The sequence below is a fragment of the Rhinolophus hipposideros genome (assembly GCF_964194185.1).
Source record: "Rhinolophus hipposideros genome assembly, chromosome: 12".
In the NCBI taxonomy this organism is placed as follows: domain Eukaryota; kingdom Metazoa; phylum Chordata; class Mammalia; order Chiroptera; family Rhinolophidae; genus Rhinolophus; species Rhinolophus hipposideros.
The window spans coordinates 55,902,217-55,925,561 of record NC_138058.1 but is presented as its reverse complement, the minus strand read 5'-3'; the positions used below and the strand labels follow the sequence as shown (position 1 = coordinate 55,925,561).

The following is a 23,345-nucleotide window of genomic DNA, read 5'->3' as shown; positions in this document are numbered from 1 at the left end:
TCCCCGGGGCATTCATGGGTTCAAGGTGTCCTTTATTTATCAGTTACTAGTGTAAAAGCACCTTTAATAACACTGATATCATCATCATCCAATTGCCACCCAACAAGCCTAGCTTCTTGCAATAAAGTTAACTTAGATAACACATGGCTAAGTTTTCTGACTAATGCTGCATCAGGTAAAAATTTTTTAGTACTGAAGTCAAAAAACACTAATTGCTTAAGATTCTCAAATACACCCATGAAGTTAAGCCATCCATCACTGCTCACACAGTTTCCTGCCAAATCCAGCTGCTGGAAGTTTTTCAGCGGGTTCTTTTCAAAAAATGCACCTGGTAAAAAGATAGAAGTTAGTGTGTTAATTGTAAACAAGACAGTTTTTTAAAGAAAAATGTCTATGTTTGTGCCAGTGCTTTGCTTTAGAAATTCTCTATAGATAGGGTAGTGATTGTGACTCTGGTCCATTATATTTACAAATTACATTCTTCCTAAAGTGTAAGGGAATCTGATAAATAGTACTTAGTATTTAATCAGTATTTAATGTAATTATAATTGATTTAATTTATAATAGTAACATTTAAAATAATTATAATATAAATAGAATTGATTTAATAAGTATAATTTATATTAGCAAACCAATATAAATGGATTACATATTTTTTCCCTTTTCTTGACTCTTCCAGGAAGTAGAAGATTGCTTAAAATCTGAGGTGTGAGAGATGCTATCAAATGTTCAGCACTTGTTTTCAAAACTGGAGTCAAACTTTGGCAACCTTAGGTCATTTTTTCTGAGAAGCAAATACTACCTATTGTTTCTTGGGTTTGGAATGTTCCTAACTGTAAACTTGAGTAAGTAAGACTCCTTGAGCATCTCAATATTTGGGTTTTGGGTTTGTTTGTTTGTTTGTTTGCTTGCTTGTTTGTTTGAACCCTCCCTAGACTCTGTGAACTTCCTCCATTCCTTACAGAACAGGGCACTCTAATGTACCTCCTACAAAGAGAAGGCGGATGTCTTAGCCATGACCATGAAGTCAAAGATAACACGCTAAGGAATAGAAGAGTAAAAAAGGAAGGTTTCTGGGTTTGAAAGACTGCAGAGCCATGGCACCCCACCTGCTTGGACTGCTCCCCTCTGGACTGTCAGAGGACAGAGAAATCAAGTTCTGTCTTCTATAGTTGGGTTTCTTGTTATATAAGCTTAGCCTGTGCTTAACCCAGCTTATACATAGGGCCTCACTTTCTCCTCCCTCCTTCCCATAAGGAGCCCTTTATTCTTTGTTGGTAGGTAGCATTCTCCCTGCTCTCTCTCTTATACCTCATGTTCATGTCCTTTCTGCCTCAGCCTCTGCCTCTTTTTCATTTACTTCCCAGCATGGCAGGCACTCAGTCAAAATGCTGGTCATCAGTGTATATATAAGGCTCTTTCCCCAAAGAGCAATTTCTTTTGTCCTCGACTAGCAGAACAGATTTCACCACCTAAAAGGAACTTAACGGAGACTTGAAAGCCCATTCTATACTCGGAGGGTGATATATAGTTACACGGGTTATTTGCTAAGGTTTAAGGATGGTATCTATAAGAGAGCTTCTTGGATAATTAGAAGTGTGCAAGCCAGGAACCAAGAACAAGCAACATGCTCCAAGGGCATGCATTTTGTTCATTTAACCTGCAGTATTTTTGTCATCACGATGAGCAGACTGGTTCTGAGGAAAAGGAATCTGACATTTAGAGCTGTGGGCTGTCTGTGGGCTGGGGACAAGGCAAGCGGCTTGATCCATATTCCAGGCAGAATCTCAAATGCTCTGGGTAGAAGGATTCTGATGCTTGAAGTTTCTGTATCCTAAACAAAACCAGTATTGCCAGAGCTCTTACGAGTTTTTCTTTCAGCAAACACTTTTGAGTGCCTGCTATGTACTGTGCATTGTGCTGTGAAAACATACATTATCAAGTAATTAGATGGGTGATAGGTGCTGTGGTAGGTCAGCATGCCCTGGGAGCACAGAAAGGCACCATTTTATTCCCAGAACACTGGCAATTGGGCTTATATGCTCCAGGAGGAAAACTGAAGGATCCTTTTCAGGGGAAAGTGAACTGCCTCCAAGAAAAGGCCCTACAAAGGAAGAACCATTTTGCTTTCCTGATCACCCACAGTGAAACTGACCAGTTGAAAAGTCACCCTTCCTCAGGCACACAGAGCTTCTTATCAACTTGTGTCTTACTCTAAAATGTCAAGGCAACAGTACAGAATACCAGACATTTGAGAACAGCCTAAAAGCCAAACGAAAAACTCCCAAGAAATGAGGTAACATAGGGAACAGGAACAAGCTTCAAAACCTTACTTTGCAGGGACCCTAAAAAGGTACTGCATCTACCCAACATGAATAAGATGCTATTTGTTTAAAAAGTACAATTGGAGGAACAAGAAAGAGAGCTTGGAAAATAAAAATACAATATCAGGATCCATGTGGCAGAATGATTGGGTCCAGGATTTACCAAAGAGCTTCTGGAACATGAGTAGGGTTGTGATGGTGCTTGTTTTGGAGCCCTGACTGGATAACGGAGTTCAGATGCAATGGCTCCCTTTTTTTTATGCTAATGTGAATTACTTTTTTTTAAATTAAACTTTATTGGGGTGACAGTTGTTTAGTAAAGTTACATAGATTTCAGGTGTACAATTCTGTATTACATCATCTATAAATGCCATTGTGTGTTCACCATCCAGAGTCAGTTCTCCTTCCATCACCATATATTTGATGCGATGGCTCTCTTTTTGAGAACAGGCTGGATAATAGAGATTATCCTCAAACATTTAATTGAAAGAGGCCATTTAAAAAAGGATTTTGTTAGAACATAGGAAATAGATCCTTGAGCTATTATAGTAACAATTTCTACCTGGTAGTCCCAGATTTCTGATGGGCTAGAAAAATTTGAAAAGTCATAATCAAAAACAGCAATCGAAGCTTGCAATTATCTGAGGAAGAACAACAAAGAGCCTGGGACCAAGTGCTGAGGAAAGTTGGAAGGTTAACATCGGGTAGAGGAATTGCCATTGTAAAGGTGGCATGTAAGTCAAGAGACTATTTGAAAAGGAGAGAGTGCTCACTGTCAACTACAGAGGGATCGAGTAAACAAAACACTTTTGAAAAGTGTCCAGTACATTTTAATCACCCCAAAAAAGAAATTCAGTAGTCATTAGCAGTCACTCCAGTCCCCACCCCAACCTTCCCAGACACTGGAAACCACTAATCTGTTATTTGTCATTATAGATTTGCCTATGTTGGACATTTTACATAAATATTATTCTATAACATGGTCTTTTGTGACTAGTTTCTTTCACTTAGCATATTTTCAAGGTTCATTCATGTTGTAGCATGTTCTAATACTTGATTCCTTTTTATGGCTGAATAGTACTCTGTTGTATGGATATACCACATTTTGTTTATCCATTCATTAGTGATGGACATTTGGGTTGTTTTTCCTATATGTAGAGGTAACCATCTACATTACATTTATATTAAGGTAATTACGAGATGCATTCATACTGATGTCTCCAATTCTAAGCCTTTACTATGGGTCATTCTAGCCCCCTGCTCTTGCTGTAAATTTCCACCTCAACATGGAGAAACTAGGCTCCCATCATCTGCCATCTGTTTTCATAATTATTCAGTTCCAGCGTAAATGTATAGCAGTATCAGAATTGTTAACCTGTACCCCAATTGGATATAACTGTATCAATTACAGTACAGTGGTTATGTTACCATTTATTTTCCCTTTAATTTTACAGATGACTCACTTCCAAAGTTATTTAGTTCAATTTCTTTTCCCCACATCCCCTGCAGTGAGGTTGTTTCATAGTTTGTAATACAGTTCGATTTTTATGCATTCTGCATTCCATCCTTGGGTTTCCCAGACCTCCTAAATGATTTTTTTTTTAGTTTGCATACATTAAGGTTCACTCTTTGTGCTAGAAAGTTCTATGGGTTTCGACAAATGCATAGTGTCATGTATACACAATTGGAATATCATACAGAGTAGTTCCACTGCCATACAAAAAACAAACACGTAAACAAACAAACCTGAGCTATATCTGTTCAACCCTTCCTCCCCTCCTCCTGAGTCCCTGACAACCACTGTCTCAATAGTTTTGCCTTTTCCAGAATGTCATACAATGGGAATCACGCATTTTGTAGCCTTTTCAGACTTGCTTTTTTCACTTAGCAATATTTAAGTTTCCTCTATGTCTTTTCATGGCTTGATAGCTCATTTATTTTTAGAACTGAGTAATATACAAAGGTATGGCTGTACCCCAGTTTGTTTATCCACTCAGCTATTGAAGGACATTTAGCTGCTTCCAGTTTTTGGTGATAATAAAGCTACAGACCTGTGCTTATGTCTCCATTTTGACTAATGAAATTAATATACTCTTTTTTTCTTGAGCAGTCTTGCTTGATTTTTACCTATTTTGTTACTCTTTAAAGAACCGATTTTAAGCTTTATTGATCTTTTTTAATTTTTATTTTCTATTTCATTGTTTTATGTGGGCAGACTATTGCGAGTTTGGTTTCAGACCACCGCAGTAAAGCAAGTTTCGCAATAAAGCAAGTTGTAATTTTTTTTACTAGTGGAGGGTCTTGCCTTTAATTTGTAAAAAACTCAACATCTGTGAAGCACAATGAAGGACAGTGCAATAAAATGAGGTGTGCCCATACTCTTATGTTTATTATCTTAAGGCTGTGAGGATCTCATTAAAGCCCTGCTTTTGCTGCATGCCACCAGTTTTACTTTATAGTATTTTCTTACCATTTGGTTCTCAATATTTTTGTTGAAATTTGTCACTATGAACTTGTAATGTATCTATCTGTCAAATTGTGTAATATTCCCCAGTAGCCTGAGTACAGCTACAGAAAAAGTGTAAAATTAAGGACAGTCCAGGCTTGGCGTTTTTCCAGAAGGCACATCCCAACTATAGTTATCTCATTTCATACCTCATTGTTATCTCATTTCATACCTCACATCCGCATCTCGTTTTCTCCCTGCGTTTCATTAGGTAGTCATTCTTTAATTAGAGACTCTGTCTCTCATTACACTGTCTTCATTTCACTGTTGTATCTATCACATGTATCCATCACTAAATGTCATCGCCCAAATTGACTCCTGATACGAGTTTCGTGGGGGACTGGAAGAGATGGACATGGGAAGAGAACAAGGCAACTAACAGGCAGCCGGAGCCTGAACAGGTGGAAATGATCAAGCATCTCTTGAAAATGTGGAACTAACAATGTTAAATTTAATAAATCTGCTCCTCAGAACTATCATGTAATCACGTCTTTCACAATTACGCCGGAGCACTCAGTAAATAAGCTATATCCATAATTATACCAAGGGCTTCTTCTAGAAATTAAGGATAAGTGACTGTTCTCCCCATCCGAGTCACTTGGAGACTAGGGAAAGGAAGCACTGTAGGAGGCAAGATGACACAGGTCAAGAGACACATGGGAGCAGACATTCAGAGCCAGAAGTGACCATAGAAACAGGAACCCCATACCTAGGCTGACACCCGGGGCAAGATATGCATTAGGGCAGTGTTTCTTCCTAAGCTACATGGATCCCCTCTTTTAGTGGAACATGAAATAAATTTAATACGTTGCAAACAGCATTTGTTTTAAGTGACATAGGATAGAATGAATAGAAAGTAAAGTGTATCACACATATAAGATGATTTTTGTGAAATTTTTAAAATGTATATATATGTATGTATGTTTTAGATCATGAGATAAAATGTATTTTTAACTGTAACTCATAGCCAAAAGAAAAGTTTGAAAGACTCTGGATAAGAGCCTTAAATCAAACATCTAGGTTCCATGTGGGGATGCAGAGGAGGGCACATAGGGAGAATATTTCACCAAGAAAAAGGTATTTAAGTTAGGTCTTAAAGGGACCGTAGGAGAAAGGGAAGGACATTCCATAGGGAGTTCATTTTCAAAGGCATTTTCAGGGAACAGCAAGAGGTCCATGAGGGTGGAACTTCATGTAGGTGAGATGGCGTGACAGATGATGAAGGTGGAGAGGAAGGTGAATTGAGACTCCATTGTGAAGGGTTTTATACATCAAAAGTGAGCAGGTTGTACTTTTATTTCGCAGGCTGAGAAAGATTTTTTTTTTAAAGGAAGATGACCGAATAACCCTGGTTCTGGTTCCGCCTTGAAGTCCACAGAGGATAATGTCCACAGTACCATTTATTGAGCATATACAGTGGGTCAGTGTTGAACTCTTTATATGCATTAGCTCAGCTACTGATTAGCACAATAACCACTAATATGGGAGGCATTATAATTATCCTAATTTGACAGATGAGCCCACTGAGGCTCAGAGACTTTAACTAAGTTGCTGCAGCTCATACATTTATCAGGTAGAAGAGGAAGGCAGGTTGTCTGACTCCAAAACCAATGCGTCTAACCATTTCTTAAAGATGGAGCCTCTAGAGGGGCCGACAGATAGCAGTCTCATCACCTGGCTGGAGACCAAAGGCAGAGAACATTTGGCTCTGCAGCCTAAGCCTCAAGCACTTTTTATGCCTTTGGGAGGTGGAGGGAAGGAGCAGTGCCAGCACGTACACTTTCTCCCCAATTTCATCAACTCTTCCTCTTCTGACTCCAACCCTTTTCCCTGTTTCAGTATGACAACCTTCATATGTGTTTGCTTCTTTATAAAACTGGGATAATATTGTTATCTTTTGTTAGAGGTATAGTGATAGCTCCACAGATTCTTTTCTAAAAGACTTTGAGAATAAATTAGTTACCACTATTGAATTGTTCATTTTATTTTTTTATTTTTTAACTTGCATTTTAGGGTACATCTTTACAGCTGAATTTCCAAGAGTCAGCTGCCTTCTCTTATTTTTCTCATTTACATCTGGAGGCTATAAAGCACTAGGCAATTAAAGTAAAATGGCAAATTACTGCCTAGCTCAGTTCCTATTTCATTAAACACACCATCTCCTTCGCTGGTCTCAATGGCTTGCCTCAGAAGTAGGCAAATTAGGCAGCTATCTGAAAGATGCTGAAAGGTCAGTACCTAAAAATACACCCCCACCCTCCACATAATCCTAATTCTATAAGTTTCCCAATAGCCTCCTTGAAAAGACACATCCTTTCCAACTCAAGGTATGAGGTTACCTGAGAGGGATTATTTATTAGCTAACTAATTAGTCTGTCATAGAAGCCACCTGCCTCCAGTATCACTCAGAATAGAGGAGGGGCCTGAAAGAATGACACCCAGGATGATAAATTAAGGGAGTGGGTAGAAGAGATGGAAGTGGTGTTAGGAATTAAGGGAAGGAAAGATCCAGAACTTGAAGCACCAGTAGGAAAAGCAAAACCCTTCAGGAGCCCAACGACTGAGAGACACATCTCTAAGAGACAAGGTTTTAAAAAGGAGCAGGTGGGGAGTTAGTGTTTAATGGGTACAGAGTTTTAGTCAGGAAAGATGAAAAAGTTCTAGTGATGGATGGCGATGGTGGTTGCAAACGAATGTGAATGTACTTAATGCAACAGAACCGTACACTTAAAATATGTATACTGCAAATATATTCTAGACAATCTGTGAGGGAAATCAAGGCAGTCGAGGCTGTTTTTCATTAATCCTGTGCCTTAGACAGTACGATAGCCTTCAAGATAGCTCCAGTGATCCTCACCTCCAAGTATTCACTCCCCTGTGTTATCCCCTTCCACACCAACCTGGGTAATTAATAGGATACAGCGGAAATGACCAGAAATGATCTTCCAAGACTAGGTCGTCAAAGACACTGCAGCTTCCAACTGGTTCTCTCTTGGATCTCTTGCTCTAGGGGAAGTGAGCTATCATGTTGTGACGACACGCAAGCAGCCTATGGAGAGGTCCCAGGATGGGACACGGAGGCCACCAGTCAACAGCCAGCATTCACCTGCTGAGCAAGTGAGGGGCCACCTTGGAAACAGATCCCCAGCAGCCCCAGCTGACATCTGGAGTGCAACTTCATGACACAGCTGAAGCCAGAACCATCCAGCTAAGCTGTTCCCAAATTCCTGACCTACAGAAACTGTGAGATAATGTTTTATAGTTGTTTTAAGCCACTGCGTTTTGGGGTAATCTGTTACACAGAAATTGGTAACTAAGACAGATAGCATGAGGACCCGTCATCAACTGCCTGAGGCTAGTGGTGTCTTCAGTCATTTATATATCTCAATTTGTTCCTGGGATTACATCACAGGTACTTACAGATATTCTGTGACCCCATTTAGATAAAGTTGCGTTAATCTTTATATTAAGTTTTGAATACCTAACAGGTGACTTAAAAATATTTCCCAAGATTGGAGGGGCAGTGCTGAATTTCAGACAGTTAAGGCTAGGGAGAGCAATTCCCAACATAATACGCCTTGTCAAAGAATGTGAAATGTAGGTGAAATGCTTAAAAATCTGAAGGCAGGCCAGTATTTTAAATCATTTTACTTCTTAATATATGTGAACTCTCTTTAAATATATTTTTATAATCAGAAAGGGAAGGGAAAGGAAGAGAAGAAAGGGAAGGGAAGGGGAGGGGAGGGGAGGGGAGGGGAGGGGAGGGAAGGGAAGGGAAGGGAAGGGAAGGGAAGGGAAGGGAAGGGAAGAGAAGAGAAGGGAAGGGAAAGAAAGGAAGGAGGAGAGAGAGAGAGAGAAACAGAGGGAGGAAACAAAAAGAAAGTCAACTTAACTTCCTTAGGACCAGCTTCTTTTCTCTTGGCTCTGTGTGTACCTACCTAGAATTCTAATTTCTGCATCTGTGAGTCTCCAGTGTTTCAGCCCAAGTCTGACCAGTTGGGGGGCCCCCTCCAGTTGCTCCAACAGCCTTGTCAGGCTGAGCCGTACATCACTCCACCAGGGCAACATCAACACAGTGAGCTCTTCCAGGATGTACAGCCTGCCAACTTGAAACACCAGAGACTGGTTCAGGAATTGGATCCATCACAAAACTGATGAAGGGATGTGGGAGCCTACTCAGTGTGCAGTGAGAATCGACTTGTTTTTCGATTAATATTTTTACAGAAAGTGCTCAAGAATATACAACCATTATTCAGGATAGTGTAATGAAACTGTACATACGAATAGGCCAACTTTCAGCAAACATCAAATCATGGACAATCTTGCTTCATCTTCACCAAATTCCTGCCCTTCCGTGTTACTTCGAAGCAAATCTCAGATAGTAAGTATAAGTTCTTTTTTAGAAAACATAATCACAATATCATTATTAAACATTAAAAATCTTATCACTAACTCCTTAAGCAAATTTGTCTTAAACATCACTTACTCTCAGACACTAGCTGCCTAGAAGGAGCTTCAGGGGCAGTGAGCAGGTGAAAACTTCTGACTCAAAAGCAGTCCGCCTGTGTTCCGTAAGGACAGTTTAAGAAAGGGCTACATGACTTCCTTAAGGTGCATCTAATAAGGCAAAATTGTCATTCTTACTCAGTCCATGTAGAGCTTCATTTCCACCGTTTTCCAAGTGATTTTCAGATAAATCAAGAATGCTCAGTTTGGCCAAATTGTGAAGATTTTGAGCTGGAAAAAAATTTTTAATCCAAAATAAAAAGACTATCAGGAAACTATATGTCCATTTTAAAATATCCTTAAAAAATTCTGAGCCTTTGTCTTCTTTGTTGATAGTACACAAGTCATTATTTAATTTGATTCATTGGATTATTCCCAAAGGTATCTGGATAGGTATAACCCCTAACTCCCATGATTGTGACCAAATGGATAGATATTTCCTAGTTCTAAGTTCTGACTAATAGACTTCAGCTCACGTAAAGCCTGAAGCATCATGAAATATAGTTGTTATGTCACTATAGGAAAGTCACTCCATTTCTCTAAGCCTCAGGGTCTTCATCTTTAGAATGAGGAAGTTAAACTAGATTTAACTGTGAGATTGTTTCCAATTCTTAAATGCCCTTATTCTTCAGTAGAAATAAAGGGACAAAAAAGATGCGATGAGCTGTTCTTTGTGTACCTCAGTTTAGATGTTTTTGTTACTGTCATAGTTGTGATGTTAACAATAAAAACTTAATAAGAAAATAAAAACATGAATCATAAAATGCGATCACTCTAGCTAAGAACTGCTTAGTTCTATTCTTCACTCCAGATGACAGGTATCCCCCCTTTTCCAGAATTAGGTTACACCACTTCACTTTTACAAAAGACCTACATTAGTACCTGTTTTTGCTAACTGAAAGAAATCCACGAGGATTTTTGCTTTTACAAAAAAGGAGAAAAGCAAAAATAGTGTTCACCATTTGTTCTGCAGGGAGCCTTACAGAGGCAGCGAGAGGGGCCCCACCAGCTCCTTCCTGGGAACCACACTCCACATCTCAGCATCAAGCCACCAGAGCTTTGAACTATGTCGGTGAGTATCTTTGCTTGATTTCGATTTATTTTGTGCATATCTGCGTTAGCAAGTGAGTCCTAAGGTGTCAGAAAAGCCTAAGAGAGGTTATGTTTTGGATCTGGGAAAACGCTAAAATATTTTCCATAAAAATTGCTTCTTTGCTTAATGCCATCTCGGCTTACCAAAGTTTTCGTAGGAATACTATACTTTCTGACAGAGGGGAAACTTGTATTGATCATGGTTTCGTAATCCACTTGAAGTTTTTCCTATCAAGACTAATTAGAAAAATCTCCTTTAAAAAAATGAGTCAAGTTTTTCATGAATATATACTCTTGTTACAATATTAGCTGTTATTATTTTTAATCAATCATATGAATCCTTTTCTTAGAGTAAAATATCTTTGAGGGGTTGGTGCTTTAAAATAAAAAGAACCTATGGAATTCCTCTTAAAAGAGTACATTTGATATTTTTAGTTCTAAACATGTCTCTCCCCAGTGACAAGTAAAGAAGTAAAGGAGGAGTGTGCTTTTCATTCTCAGACTCCCAGTGCTTTTCCAGCCTTTTCTATTCATGGGTTTCTCTAGTTTTTGGTTCATGTTAGCATATAAATAATCTTAGTATCCTTACAGACTCCCAGCAGTTTTATATTCTATTTTTAAAAAGGTTATACCATCTTTTTTCTCAAAATCTAAATTTAATAAACATCTGAATTGAACATATCCAGTTTATCCAGTAATATGCAAAGGTCTTTCCATACTTGGTATGCATACCCTTGGGGAACTCAAAAGACTCAACTCTTATATTAGTAATAGACATCAATGCTATTTTAACAGGGCAGTGGGTAAGAATTGGAAGGTCTGAGAACATTTAAGGAAATTCTTCTCTCTGCTTCTCAATCATTTATCTATCTATTCATCCAAATATTTATTAAGCAATTATTATATAACAGGATATGTGCCAAGTTTCAAGTACCTACTTATTTTCTTCCTCTTCACCTTATCTTAACATTATAACATCTTCAATTATTCTGAAATTCTCTATTATCCATCTATAGTACATTTTCATTTCAACCAGAAAAATCATTAAAAGTAGGCTAGATATTACCTAGAAGTCTTTATTGTCTTTTCCAGTTTCTCTAAAACTGAAATTTCCTCTTGAGAGGAGCATACATTACTATAAAAGTATCACATGTTCTTGTTCAGCTTACACTGTTCTTGTTCAGCTAATGCAGGCAATAGTTACCTAGGATTTTCACAGCATTTGCCGACAGGCAGCAGGAAACTAATTGGATTTCTTCAAGATCACAGGGTTTGGCTGACAGAGACTTTACTATATAATCCATTCCCTCCCCAATGTCAGACAAGTGGGTCAAACGAAGTAAACACATATTCTTCAGGTTTGTTAGACCTTCAGCTGCAAAAAGAAGGAAAGGAAAGGCATTAAGATACCAAGTTAATTTGATTTTACCACCCATTAATGGGCTGAAAAGAAGACCAAGAACAATTGCACAAGCCCTTGCCATGATCTTTTTGTCGAGACTTTGAGTTATAAAAATCCAAAGAGAGTAATTTTTCTTTCAACTATGACTTTCACACACAAAGATCACTTATGTGGAGATCATTCTCTTAGTAGCATGATAAAAACTATAGTAAATGTGTAGTATTTTAATGGGTATCAATGGGTACCTTTACCATAACTTTTTTCATAGAATGAAGTCTTCTGAATGAGCACTCTCTCCTTAGGATCTCCAAAAATTTTAGAAGGGGTGGAAGCTGAATTCAGAGGGGCAGCATGGAGTCTTCAGTTCTTAGGTATGCTTCTTGCATAACTGTTTACAGCCTAAAAAGAGCCCTGCCTGTGATTGCAATGATATAGGGTCTGCATGATGCTTTACAGTGAACACCACATCCAATGCAGCATGCTCCACCAGGAGAAAGATTTATCTTATGTCAATAGTACAATAGAAAACATTCTAAAATGCCCCTCATTATTAGGTGTAAAGCTGATGAGGACTTGAGGATTGATTAGACATACATTTGTGTCATTAAAATATTTCTTTATCTTGATGGTACTCTAACCTAGAAGAAAGAAATATACTGTTTTCATAATATCTGCCTTACAGAACTTTGAACTTTGGGAAGGTTGCAAATAGTGTATGTAATGCATTGAGTATAGTGCCTAGTACGTAGTAAATGAATATTAATTGTTGTCTTGGGAGAACACATAGCTCAGAGGTTGTGAACATGAGCCCTGAAGTCATTTTCATTTCATACACAATAATAATTGTGTAACCTTGGGACTATTGTGAGGATTCAATGAGAAGAATTATGTAGAAGTGCCTCGTATAGTGCTAACGTATTACACAGTAATTCTTTAATAAACAGTAAATTTAGACTAGTTTATTCAAGTCCAGACTTCGATTCCTTAATAGTAGAACCAGATTGTCTCAGATAGGTGTTTTTGAACTCTTTCTACCAAATGGTGAGAACTTAGGCAAGTCAGTAAACTTCCAGTTTCCAGGGGCAGTAAAATGAGAAAGTTAAAGTAGGTGCTCTCAGGCTCCTTCGAGCTCTGATGGTCTGTGTAACTCATAGGCATGCAATAAATGTTTTCTGAACTCTGAATTAATTTCATTATAAGAAGAATGAAAAAACCAAGGGGGAAAGAAAGAGCCAATAAAATAAAATAAAGAAAATGAAAAACAGCCCCGCTCCCCGCAACCAAAAAAGGCAGGGACATTGGGGGAAAAAGTTTCAACAGGAATCCTCCCTGAACTGGAAGACAAATCATGTGTTCTGCTTGTGTTCCCGAAGTTTTCTTGGTCCACATTCATTCTAGTGTTTCATTCCATCAGTGAAGTTTTATTTAATTAAAGTTAAAACCACAGTATAAACTTTTTATATTGTTGATATGCTTTAAATACAAATATAGTCAATAATTTATGAAGTTTTATTTAATTATGAAACCACAGTATAACTGCTTTACATTGTTTCTATGCTTTTAATCTGCAAGGAGATAAAAACGTATCATGGCTTCTGTCCTAAAAAGGGTTACAATATAGTGGTGTACAATTTACATAAAATGGTGCTGAAGGATTAGAATGGGAGTGGAGAAAATTGTCTAGGAAAACCAATGTAGTCACAAATACATAAAGGCATTCTTGTCTTATATAGATACAGCCAGCATCATAGTCCTGAGTTAACTGTTCTTACTATCAAACTTACATTGATAAAAATTAGAGAAAACAAAAATCTGACCTAGTTTTATAGCATCTTCCTCATTCATCTTAATGTTATCCAGTGTAAGCTTCATAAGGTTCTTCAAATTACCCAAACTGTCAGTTAGACCGCCTGCCAAAAGAAAAGAAATTGGACTGTGCTCAGCTGATATTTACTAAATTTCTGTTACCAATTAAAAGATTTTAGTTGTCACCATCAGCAAGAAATGTTCATGAAATTGACACAAAAATGTATGTTTTTGGTCAGAGATGGACATCTTCCTTAGCTAACAGCATGTTCTCCAAATATAATGGAATCAGATTGGAAAATAATAACTGAAAAATAGCAGGGAAATCTCCAAACACTTTACACAACACACTTCTAAATAAGTATGAATCAAGTAGGAAGTCTCAAGGAAAATTAGACAATATTTTGAAAAATACAGAAATTTTAAAAATATATCAAAATCTGCAACTAACAGACTGCTTAGAGGGAGGTTTATGTTATTGAATACTTATATTACAGATGAGGAAATGTTTCTTCTGAGTCCTTACTACTTAAGAAATAAGAAAAACAAAATAAACCCAATGCTGGAAGAAGAAAGAAAATAATAAAGATCAAGACAGAAATCAATAAAAATTGGAAACAGATAAATAATAGGAAAAAAATCAATGAAAAAAGTTGTATCTTTGAAAAGATCAATAAAATAGATAAAATTCTAGCAAGACTAACAAAGAAAAGAGGAAGAACAAATTACCAATATCAGAAATGAAACATTCAAAGAAGAAATAACACCAATTGTATAAATCACTTCCAGAAAATAGAAGTAGAGGGAATAATTCCCAACTCATTTTATGAAGCTACCGTTACCCAATATGAAACCCAGACCAAGATATCACTACAAAGACTGCAGATGTTAAAAGAATAGAGATTAATGTGAACTAATCTACACACATAAATTTGACAACATAGAGAAAATTGCCCAATTTTTTTGAAAACCACAAACTGCTAAAACACAAACATGACTTAGGTAACCTGAATAGTCCTATATAATTATCAAGGAAATTGAATTTGTAGTTTACAATTTTCCACAAAAAAAAATCTGCAGGCACAGATAATTTAACTTGCAAATGCTACCAAACATTCAAAGAAGAAATAACACCAATTGTATAAATCACTTCCAGAAAATAGAAGTAGAGGGAATAATTCCCAACTCATTTTATGAAGCTACCGTTACCCAATATGAAACCCAGACCAAGAGAATAAAATCAAAGGAAATCAGGCCAATATCACTAATGAACACAGAAGTAAAAATCCTCAACAAAATATTGCCAAGGAATCCAGTCATATATAAAAAGAAAATTATACTACCACTAAGTGGGCTTCATACAAAGAATGCAGGGCAATATTTGGGACTTAATCCATGTAATTCACTATATTAACTGTCTAAAGAAGCAAAACGACATGATCATATAAATTGATGCAGAAAAAATAGTTGACACAATCTAACATCCATTTATAATAAGTATTCTCAGCAACCTAAGAAGAGAAGGAAACTTCCTCAACCTGATAAAACACATCTACAAAAAAAACAAAAAACAAAAAAACTACAGTTTTTTTGTAGTACAGTTAACATCGTACTTAATGGTGAAAGTCTGAATACTTTCTCCCTAAGATCAGGAACAAAGTAAGACGTTCACTCTTACCTCTCCTATTTAACATTGTACTGCAAATTATAACCAGTGCAATAAGGCAAGAAAATGAAATAAAAGCACAACAAATTAGAAAGGAAGAAACAAAACTGTTATTTTTGGAGATGACATAATTATGATAATTATGATAAAAATTTCAAGGAATCTACCAAAAAAAAAAAAAAGAAAAAAGAAAATCCCCCCAAAACTCCTAGAACTAGTAAATGAGTTTAACAAAGATGCGAAATACAAGATGAACACACAAAATACCAATTGTATTTCTAATAGCAATAAATAATAGGCAACCAAAATGTTTTAAAATACCATTTATAATAGCTTCAAAAGAATGAAAAAGTTAGGTATAAATCTAATAAAGCATATACAGGATGAACATGATGAAAACTACAAAATGATGATAAAAGAAATGAAAGAAAATATAAAAACTTGGAAAGAGGAAACCATGCAAATGGATCAAAAGATTCAACATGATAAAGATGTCATTCTCCCTAAATTGGTCTGTAAATAATGTAATTCCAACCAAGATTTCAGGAAGTTTTTGATGATATAAACAATATGATTGTTTATATTTACATGGCAAGGAAAAGGAACTAATATTTAAAAAGTTTTTTTAAAAAAAGAAAGAATAAACTTGGAGAAATAACACTACCCAATTTTATGACTTATTTTAAAGCTACAGTTACTATTACAATGTGGTATTGGCAAGAGGTAGACAAACATACTGGCAAGTGATAGGTCAATAGAAGAGAGTCCAGAAATACATCCACATAATTATAGCCAAATGATTTTGGACAAAGGTGCAAATGCAATTCAAACATGAAAGAATAGCCATTTCAATAAATAGAACAACTGGATATCCATATGCAAAATAAATGAACCTTGATAGAACCTTCACACCTTATACAAATGCTTACTCAAAATGGACCACAGATCTAAATGTAAAACATAAAACTTTGAAAAGATAGAAGAAAATCTTCATGATTTGGGGTTCAGCAAAAAATTCTTAGACATGACACCAAAAGCATGACTCATAAAAGAAAAAATGGACTGCAACAAAATTTAAAACTTGTCGTATGAAAGATACTGTTAAGAGAATGGAAAGACTAGCTAAGATTGGGAGCAAATATTTTCAAATCAGTTGCGATTTGAATGACAAAGGACTTGTATCCAGAATATATAAAGAACACTCAAAACTCAATATTTAGAAAACAAGTAACCCAACTGAAAGATGGGTAAAAACTTGAACAGACACTTCACATAGCGGGATATATAGTTGGCAAACTAGCACGTGATAGGTTTTCAACTTTTATCAGCGAACTATGATGAGATAACACTACACACATAATTATAGTTGCTCCACTTCCTCACCAGCATTTAATATTGTCTGTTTTTTTTTTCCCCTATTGTAGAATGACAAAAATAGAAAAATACGGAGAATACCTTGTGCTAGTGAGAATGCGGAGCAACTAAATCTCTCATATATTGCTATTGGAAATGTAAAACGATACAAACTGGATAATAGTTTGGAAGTTTTTTTAAAAGTTAAACAAGCACTTGTCATATGGCTCAGCAATCCCACTTCTAGGTATTTGCCCAGGTAAACTGAAAATTTATTTTCAAACAAAAATCTGCATGAAAATGTTTATAGTAGCTCTATTCATAATTGCCCAAACTGGAAATAACCTACATGTCTTTCAATGGTGACTACAAAAACTATGGTACATCCATATAATGGAATACAGTTTAGGAATAAAAAAAGGATGAACTAGGAAGAATATGAAGAGACTTGGAGGGCAAAAATAGAAACAAACTTTGGGTATAAATGACAGGGAACTGGATTTTAGCCAGAAGAAAGAATAAGCACTGATTACAATCAAATGCCAAAGGGGACAGGGAGATAATGTTATTACAAAAAGTAGAACAGGTGGGCTCTGTGCCCACCTGGAGATTTCGTGTCTCTTCCAAAGAGCATAGGAGCAAATCACAAGGCTCTCACAACTTGTTACCAAGTGAGGATGTGAGATCTCAGTTGCCAAATCTACAATTTTCAAGAGAAATGAAGAACTTGTATTTGCACATGATACCTCCCAATTTCAAAATGCTGGCAACTCTTTCAGGAAGAAGAGTCATGACTCGGGGATGGGGAAGGGAAGGAGACTTTTCATTATAGGTTTTTTTTATAATTTGGACCACAAGAATTTATTACTCAAAACATAAATTTTAAAAATTAAGGCAAAATATTGGCAAATATTAAAAAGAAAATTCAAAACAACTCTTAACTCACAGAAAATTTCATCTGCAGGTGACAAGTGAGGCAGAGCTTGTGATTGGAAACTAATCCTAGATTACAGTCTAGCAAGGGTCCTGCCAGCCATAGCTTCTTCCCACCTCACAGCAGCCCCTGCTCCCAGCAACAGGGCTGATCTACGCAGATAGGACAGACACTCATCTTTAGAGCTAGTCTGAATTTGGGGAAAACTCCCCTTTATCTAAAAAGATTGCCCCGCATGTGTGTGTCTGAAGTCGGAAATTTCTTCAGGTTAGACAAAATCTACACTTTTTGTTTCCAAAATGAACAATACTTGGGGCTGGGGTTTGTTCTGCAATTTTCCCAGCTGAGAATCTAGTAGCACAATTAGTGACTAGCTCCAGTAGGTAACTAGTTTAATGGCTAGATTTCCTCCCAGATTTTAAGGGGGGAGGGGTGCCACTGGCAGGAAGCAATGGGTGCTGGGTGGAGATAGAGATGCTGAGAAAGGGGAGAGTTCGCTGAAAACAAGCTTAACCACTAAATACACACACGCAGGCACGCACACACACACCCTTTACTACCGTGTTTCCCCGAAAATAAGACCTAGCCAGACAATCAGCTCTAATATGTCTTTTGGAGCAAAAATTTATATAAGACCCGGTCTTATTTTGCTATAATATAAGAGCGGGTCTTATATAATATAATACTGGGTCTTATATAATATAATATAATTTAAGACTGGGTCTTATATTAATTTTTGCTCCAAAAGACGCATTAGAGCGGATTGTCCAGCTAGGTTTTATTTGGGGGGAAACACGGTATATAAACTATATAACTATTCAATCAAACTATATAGCTTCACCTCTGGAAATCCTCCCAATCTGACAGCCTTCCCCCACATGGACCTCTCTCTTCAGCTCTCCCACTTTCCTTGCAAATCTTGACACCTGGTAGAAGCTGTTAGAAAATTTAAAGCAAAATTATATGATATCTAGTATTTCCATGATACTTAACCAGATTGTAGTATAGCTTCAACTTCTTATGTTTACAATACCTGGCAGCCGTTGAGTCTGTAGGTTGTGAATACTCAAAGTTTGCAGGTTTGTCACAGACGTGATGTGCTGCTCGTCTTCTATGGTGAGAGGACTGGCTTCCACCATGAGGGAATGAATGTTCTTACAGGTGCTGAGAACCAAACTGAGGCTTCCAACCAAGCCAGCACATCTCTTAATGTACAACCTGAGGCTTGTAGCAGACCTGACTATCTTCCCCAGATATTTGATATCTTGCTTATTCAACTTGCTGAAATCCCGGAGTGTGACCTCCAGAGTCTTGAATTCCTGCTTCCAGTTGAAGAACAGAGTCACGGCCCTGCTGGGAATGCAGGTTTCTGAGGACCCTCCCGTGTGCGTCCTGCTTCTGTCCTCTGAGGTCTTGTCCCGCAAAGCTGTGGCTGCTCCGTAGAAGTCTAGTTTAATGAAGTCCAGAGCACTTGCACAATTAGGCAAGTGTTCAAAGAAGTCAAATAAGTAATCAGGGATGCTCTCTGAGTTGATATGTAAGCTTTTACCACGAAAGAAAGCTTCAAACTCTTCACTCAGGGCTGATTTGGATATACTCTCCTGGAATAAATTGATGCCACACTCTGTAAAGGAATTGACGTTTATGGCTTTCAGAATTTCTTGCATAGCAGTGCTTCGCTCATTTTGTATAGATTCCTGCCTCCAGAGAGGCCTCTTGGGGATGGAAAGCCCGAGGAGGTTGCCATGCTGATACACTGCTGCGAGGTGTTTCAGAACAATCTTGGTGGCTTCGGCAGATGACCCACACGTATAGAGGAGCAGGTTGCTGTACTTGGATGTAATGTCTGAAATGGTAACCATTTTCTGCAAGTAACTGTTTCCCTTGGTCACCTCCTCTGGCTCCTGAGACATCAGCAAACTGCTGAGTCTGCGTCCCGCTATGTACTCCTGGAATGACTTATGAAAGAATTTATACTTTGGCTTGAACCGTTGAGCTGTGTATTTGCAGAGAAGTCCTGTCATCAGTAGGACGTCCTCATTCACACCAGACACGTCCTCTGGTTCAAAATCAAACCTGTGGGAGAACACGCCCTCCAGAGCTAGGTCTCCACAGTGGTCCAGGCTGCGAGTAAAATCACCGGCACTCACCCCTTTACATCTGTGCTTGTTTTTATGGATCAGCAAGTCAAAGAAGGTGCAGAACAGAGTTGTTTGTGTGTGAGAATGGAACTCACTTTCCCCCATCTGGATTGCACAAGTGATGACCACAAAGAGAGGGGTCTTCATCAGATTCCGCAAGCGCCTGGACTTCTGAATTTGGAGTACCAAGCCTTCAGCAAGCTCCTTTATCAGTACTTCCCGGATGAGAGCCTGGGCACTCTCCTCCATCATATCCCCCAGCTCGGCAGTCAGGGCACCGAACTGCCTGATGTGCCTCAGGCACTCAGTGGTGGTGGTGACGATGACCATATTCTTGAAGCGATGATTTTCCTTTATCAGGGCTTCGATTTCTGGGCAGTTCTGGGCCTTGAATTCATTGTAACCATCCAGGAGAAAAAGAACCCTCTGGCGTAGCTTTAGCAGCATGGCCATGAAAGTCTGCTTCCTAATCGTGTCAGGTATGTCTACCAGTTGATCACACAGGGTTTCGAAGAGTCCACCCTGGGCCCTACTCAGACGGAGAAAGAAGACTAATTTGAATTGCGTCAGAGCTCCGCACTTTCCGGAGGCCCAGAGCATGGCGACTCGCTGGAGCAGGGTGGACTTCCCTTTGCCCGATTCCCCTTCAATGATGCAGGGGCTCTGAAGAGTGTCCAGCAGACCAGTCAGGGTCAGCTGCTCCAGACGGTGATGGTGTTGGTCCTTCCTCCATAGAACAGGTTCTGTGAAGGTGCTTTTCAAATTGAAAATAATGTCAATATCTTCACCCAGCGGGTAGAAGTTCAGAAAAGAGGGGGTATGGTATAAATATTTTAAATCCTGAGCCAAATCATCTAAGTCTCCTTCTGACATCTGGTGAAAAAGACCTGCGAGAGAAGAGGTGAGATTAAAGAGGACCCAGTTCTACGTCTCCGCAGATCCTAGAGTTCAGGAGGATGAAGGTGGAATAATGCTGAGAATCTTCCACTCGTGATTTTAATTTCCTTCCCCAGTTCTAGGCCAGCACAAGCGGTTCCAGACATTTACTCCTGCTTTTGCATGTCACCCTTTACCTTTCCACCCCTTTTGCCTTCTGTTTGCTCCTTTCCACCGCCAAATCTTACAGCAGCTGAGTGGAAACGGGAGGAGCCTGTGTTTGGGTTAAGGAAAGTACATGAGAAGAGTCAGGAGATGGCTGAGAATGATGGCTACGGGTAACTTTCAACAGATCAAGACTTAACCTCGATTAAAACCTGACATGAAATAATTTACCAATTTAAAGAAATAGAAAACAAAATTACTATTCATAAAAAGCAGAATCATGCTCCTTCAGTCAGCCAGGCTGTCTTTACCACAGTGCTTGGATCATGGAGCAGGTGGTCACCGAGCCACCCCTCTCAGAGACAGCCTCATCATACTAAGGAGTGGCACTACTGCGTGGACTTAAGTGCCTTTATTGTCCAGCGCGATTTTGAAGTGAGACTATACACGAAATCATTTCTTCCCTGACCCTGGAGTTACTCGCCAGCTTCATCATCAAGCGCTCTAATAGGAGTTTTCTCTGAGCATGGTCCTTACCATGACCAAAGCCCACCACCTGGTGACATGATGAGGGAGGAGAGCAAAGGCTCCGTCGTGGGGATTATGGATCGTGGTCATGGTTTAGGGGTAGAACAGATACAAGCAAATAGATACTTACTTTGTCCATTCAAGTCCTGAAACAGAGGATAGTTCCACTTTTCAAGGGATTGAAGAAAGAGGTTACAGGCTTCTGGACCCTTCTTCAAAATCATGTGGATGATCCCTCTTGCTGCATCCTGCTCCACCTTCTCACAGCAAATGATGTTTACTTCTTCAAAATTCAGAACATTCCATACAAATAGCTCGTCCACAACTTGCTTTATAACAGTCATTCCCATCCTTTGAATGAGGACTTGACTGTTCTCCTTTAGGAAATTCACTGAGGAGATGGGGGAAGTATACATATTTATTTGTGTCCATAAAATGTGCATATGAGCATCATGTTGCCAGAGCACCAGGCTCACACATTTTTTTTCCTTTGGACCCACGCTGAGTTATGGAGATGCCAAATACTTGAATTCCAGGCCCTAAAGAAAAGTTCTGCAAAGCCATTCATCCCTAACCCCTGAGTCCTTGGTGAGCAAATGGTTCTTCTTTAGTAATGAAGTAAAGTGAGCACTCTTACCCGCCAGTATAAGAGGGTTCCCAGGGAGGTCTTAGTGGGCTTTAGAGTCATGAGACTGGCCTAGGATCTGCCCGTTGCTACCATCTGTCTAACCTTGGAAAGATGCTAAACCTCTTGGAGCCTATTCAATGCTGTGCAGCCAAGTGTTGAACACACTGTCTCCCTGGGGGTAAAGGCCCTAATTCATAGCACTTATCAATCTCCATGTTATAAATATTCCAATGATGACTGATTTGAAGCTAGAAATATATGCCAACTAGCTAACAAAAATCATGAAAATTCAACTATTAGGTCTCACAAAACAGTAAGAACCAGCTCCAGTACACAACTGGTTCCTTATCTGTACAGGGGGGTTGAGAACAGTATTTAACTTATGAAGTTATGAGAATTCATGTATAGTAGCTCATACAAAGTCATAGCTCAGTACATCTTAGCTACTATTTTTAGCCATTATTCTGCTGTCACCATTAGAAGGAGTAACATATTTTCTCTCCCTAGCATTTGGTCTTTTGTGAAGACTATCACTGCGAAACAGTTGTCTGTATCCAGTATAAGCCCTCTACACCCCTCATAGTCCCTGGGGAAGCTCTGTCATTTCTGTGTCTGGCTCTCCAAGTTCTAACTTTGAAACACAGACCACGCTGTACCCAGGCAGTCCGTGACAGCTTGGCAAAATGTCTCCCTGGTTTTTCACTCTCAAACGCTGTCTGCACTAGTTTTCTTCCTGGGCTAGGCTGCCCGTTTTTCAAATCTTTCTGGACTCATGCAAGTGGATTTGCTCCTCCCAAAGGCCCTGAGACCTCTCTGGTGTAAAATGCACCATCAGGCACTCCAGTCCCCACAATCCCACCCCAGCTTGCCTTTCTCTCCGTCACCAGTCTCTACTACTAACCTCGGCTGGAATGTTACCACATCCCTGTCTACACATCCTGTCAGCAAGTCTTTTCTCTCTCCCTCTGGGGTCTCATCTTTTCTCTTGGCTTCGACATCCTCCCTAGGGAGATGACTGTTAAATCTGTCGAGTTATGGTCTTCATTTTACAGCTGCAGAAATGTCGCCTCAGAAAGGCCTAGAGACCTCCACAAGGCTTGTTCTTATTACTAACCGTGGTGTATCTTCCTGTGTATGGAACTACCGTACTCCTCTCTTATCAAGTAGTTAGGTGAAAACAGTGCTGCTCTTGCATTCATTCGTTCAGTATTCATTCTTACCAGAATAACTCTTTGTCTAGACCAGTGCTGTACAGTACAATTTTCTGAGACGAAGAACATGTTCTGTATCTGTGCTGTCTAATAGAGTAGCCAGTAGCCACACGTGGCTATTGAGCACTTGAAATGTGGCTAGTGCGACTGTACCACTGAATTTTAAATTTTATTAATTTTTATTTGTTTACATTCACATTTAAATAG

The 23,345-nt window shown here is 38.6% G+C and overlaps 2 protein-coding genes across 5 annotated transcripts in view; one reads left to right on the top strand and one right to left on the bottom strand.

The window, feature by feature from the left end:
• Window positions 1-23,345, top strand: part of SLC30A6 (solute carrier family 30 member 6) — a 79,911-nt gene that overhangs the window by 34,471 nt on the left and 22,095 nt on the right. For 2 of the 4 annotated variants that reach the window (XR_013994687.1, XR_013994690.1), the window contains 4 exons: window positions 680-845; window positions 7,841-8,073; window positions 8,773-9,211; window positions 10,310-10,408. The gene's annotated coding sequence lies outside the window, so the exon portion shown is untranslated. The remainder of the gene's footprint in view (window positions 1-679; window positions 846-7,840; window positions 8,074-8,772; window positions 9,212-10,309; window positions 10,409-23,345) is intronic. The other 2 variants (XR_013994688.1, XR_013994689.1) reach the window with 2 other exon arrangements.
• On the bottom strand, window positions 33-21,715 carry NLRC4 (NLR family CARD domain containing 4; the record flags this gene model as incomplete). Its single annotated transcript, XM_081068849.1, has 7 exons — window positions 33-328; window positions 8,769-8,936; window positions 9,475-9,567; window positions 11,633-11,803; window positions 13,648-13,740; window positions 18,623-20,617; window positions 21,430-21,715. 7 exons carry the CDS (start codon window positions 21,713-21,715, stop codon window positions 33-35), a joined length of 3,102 nt encoding a protein of 1,033 aa, XP_080924975.1.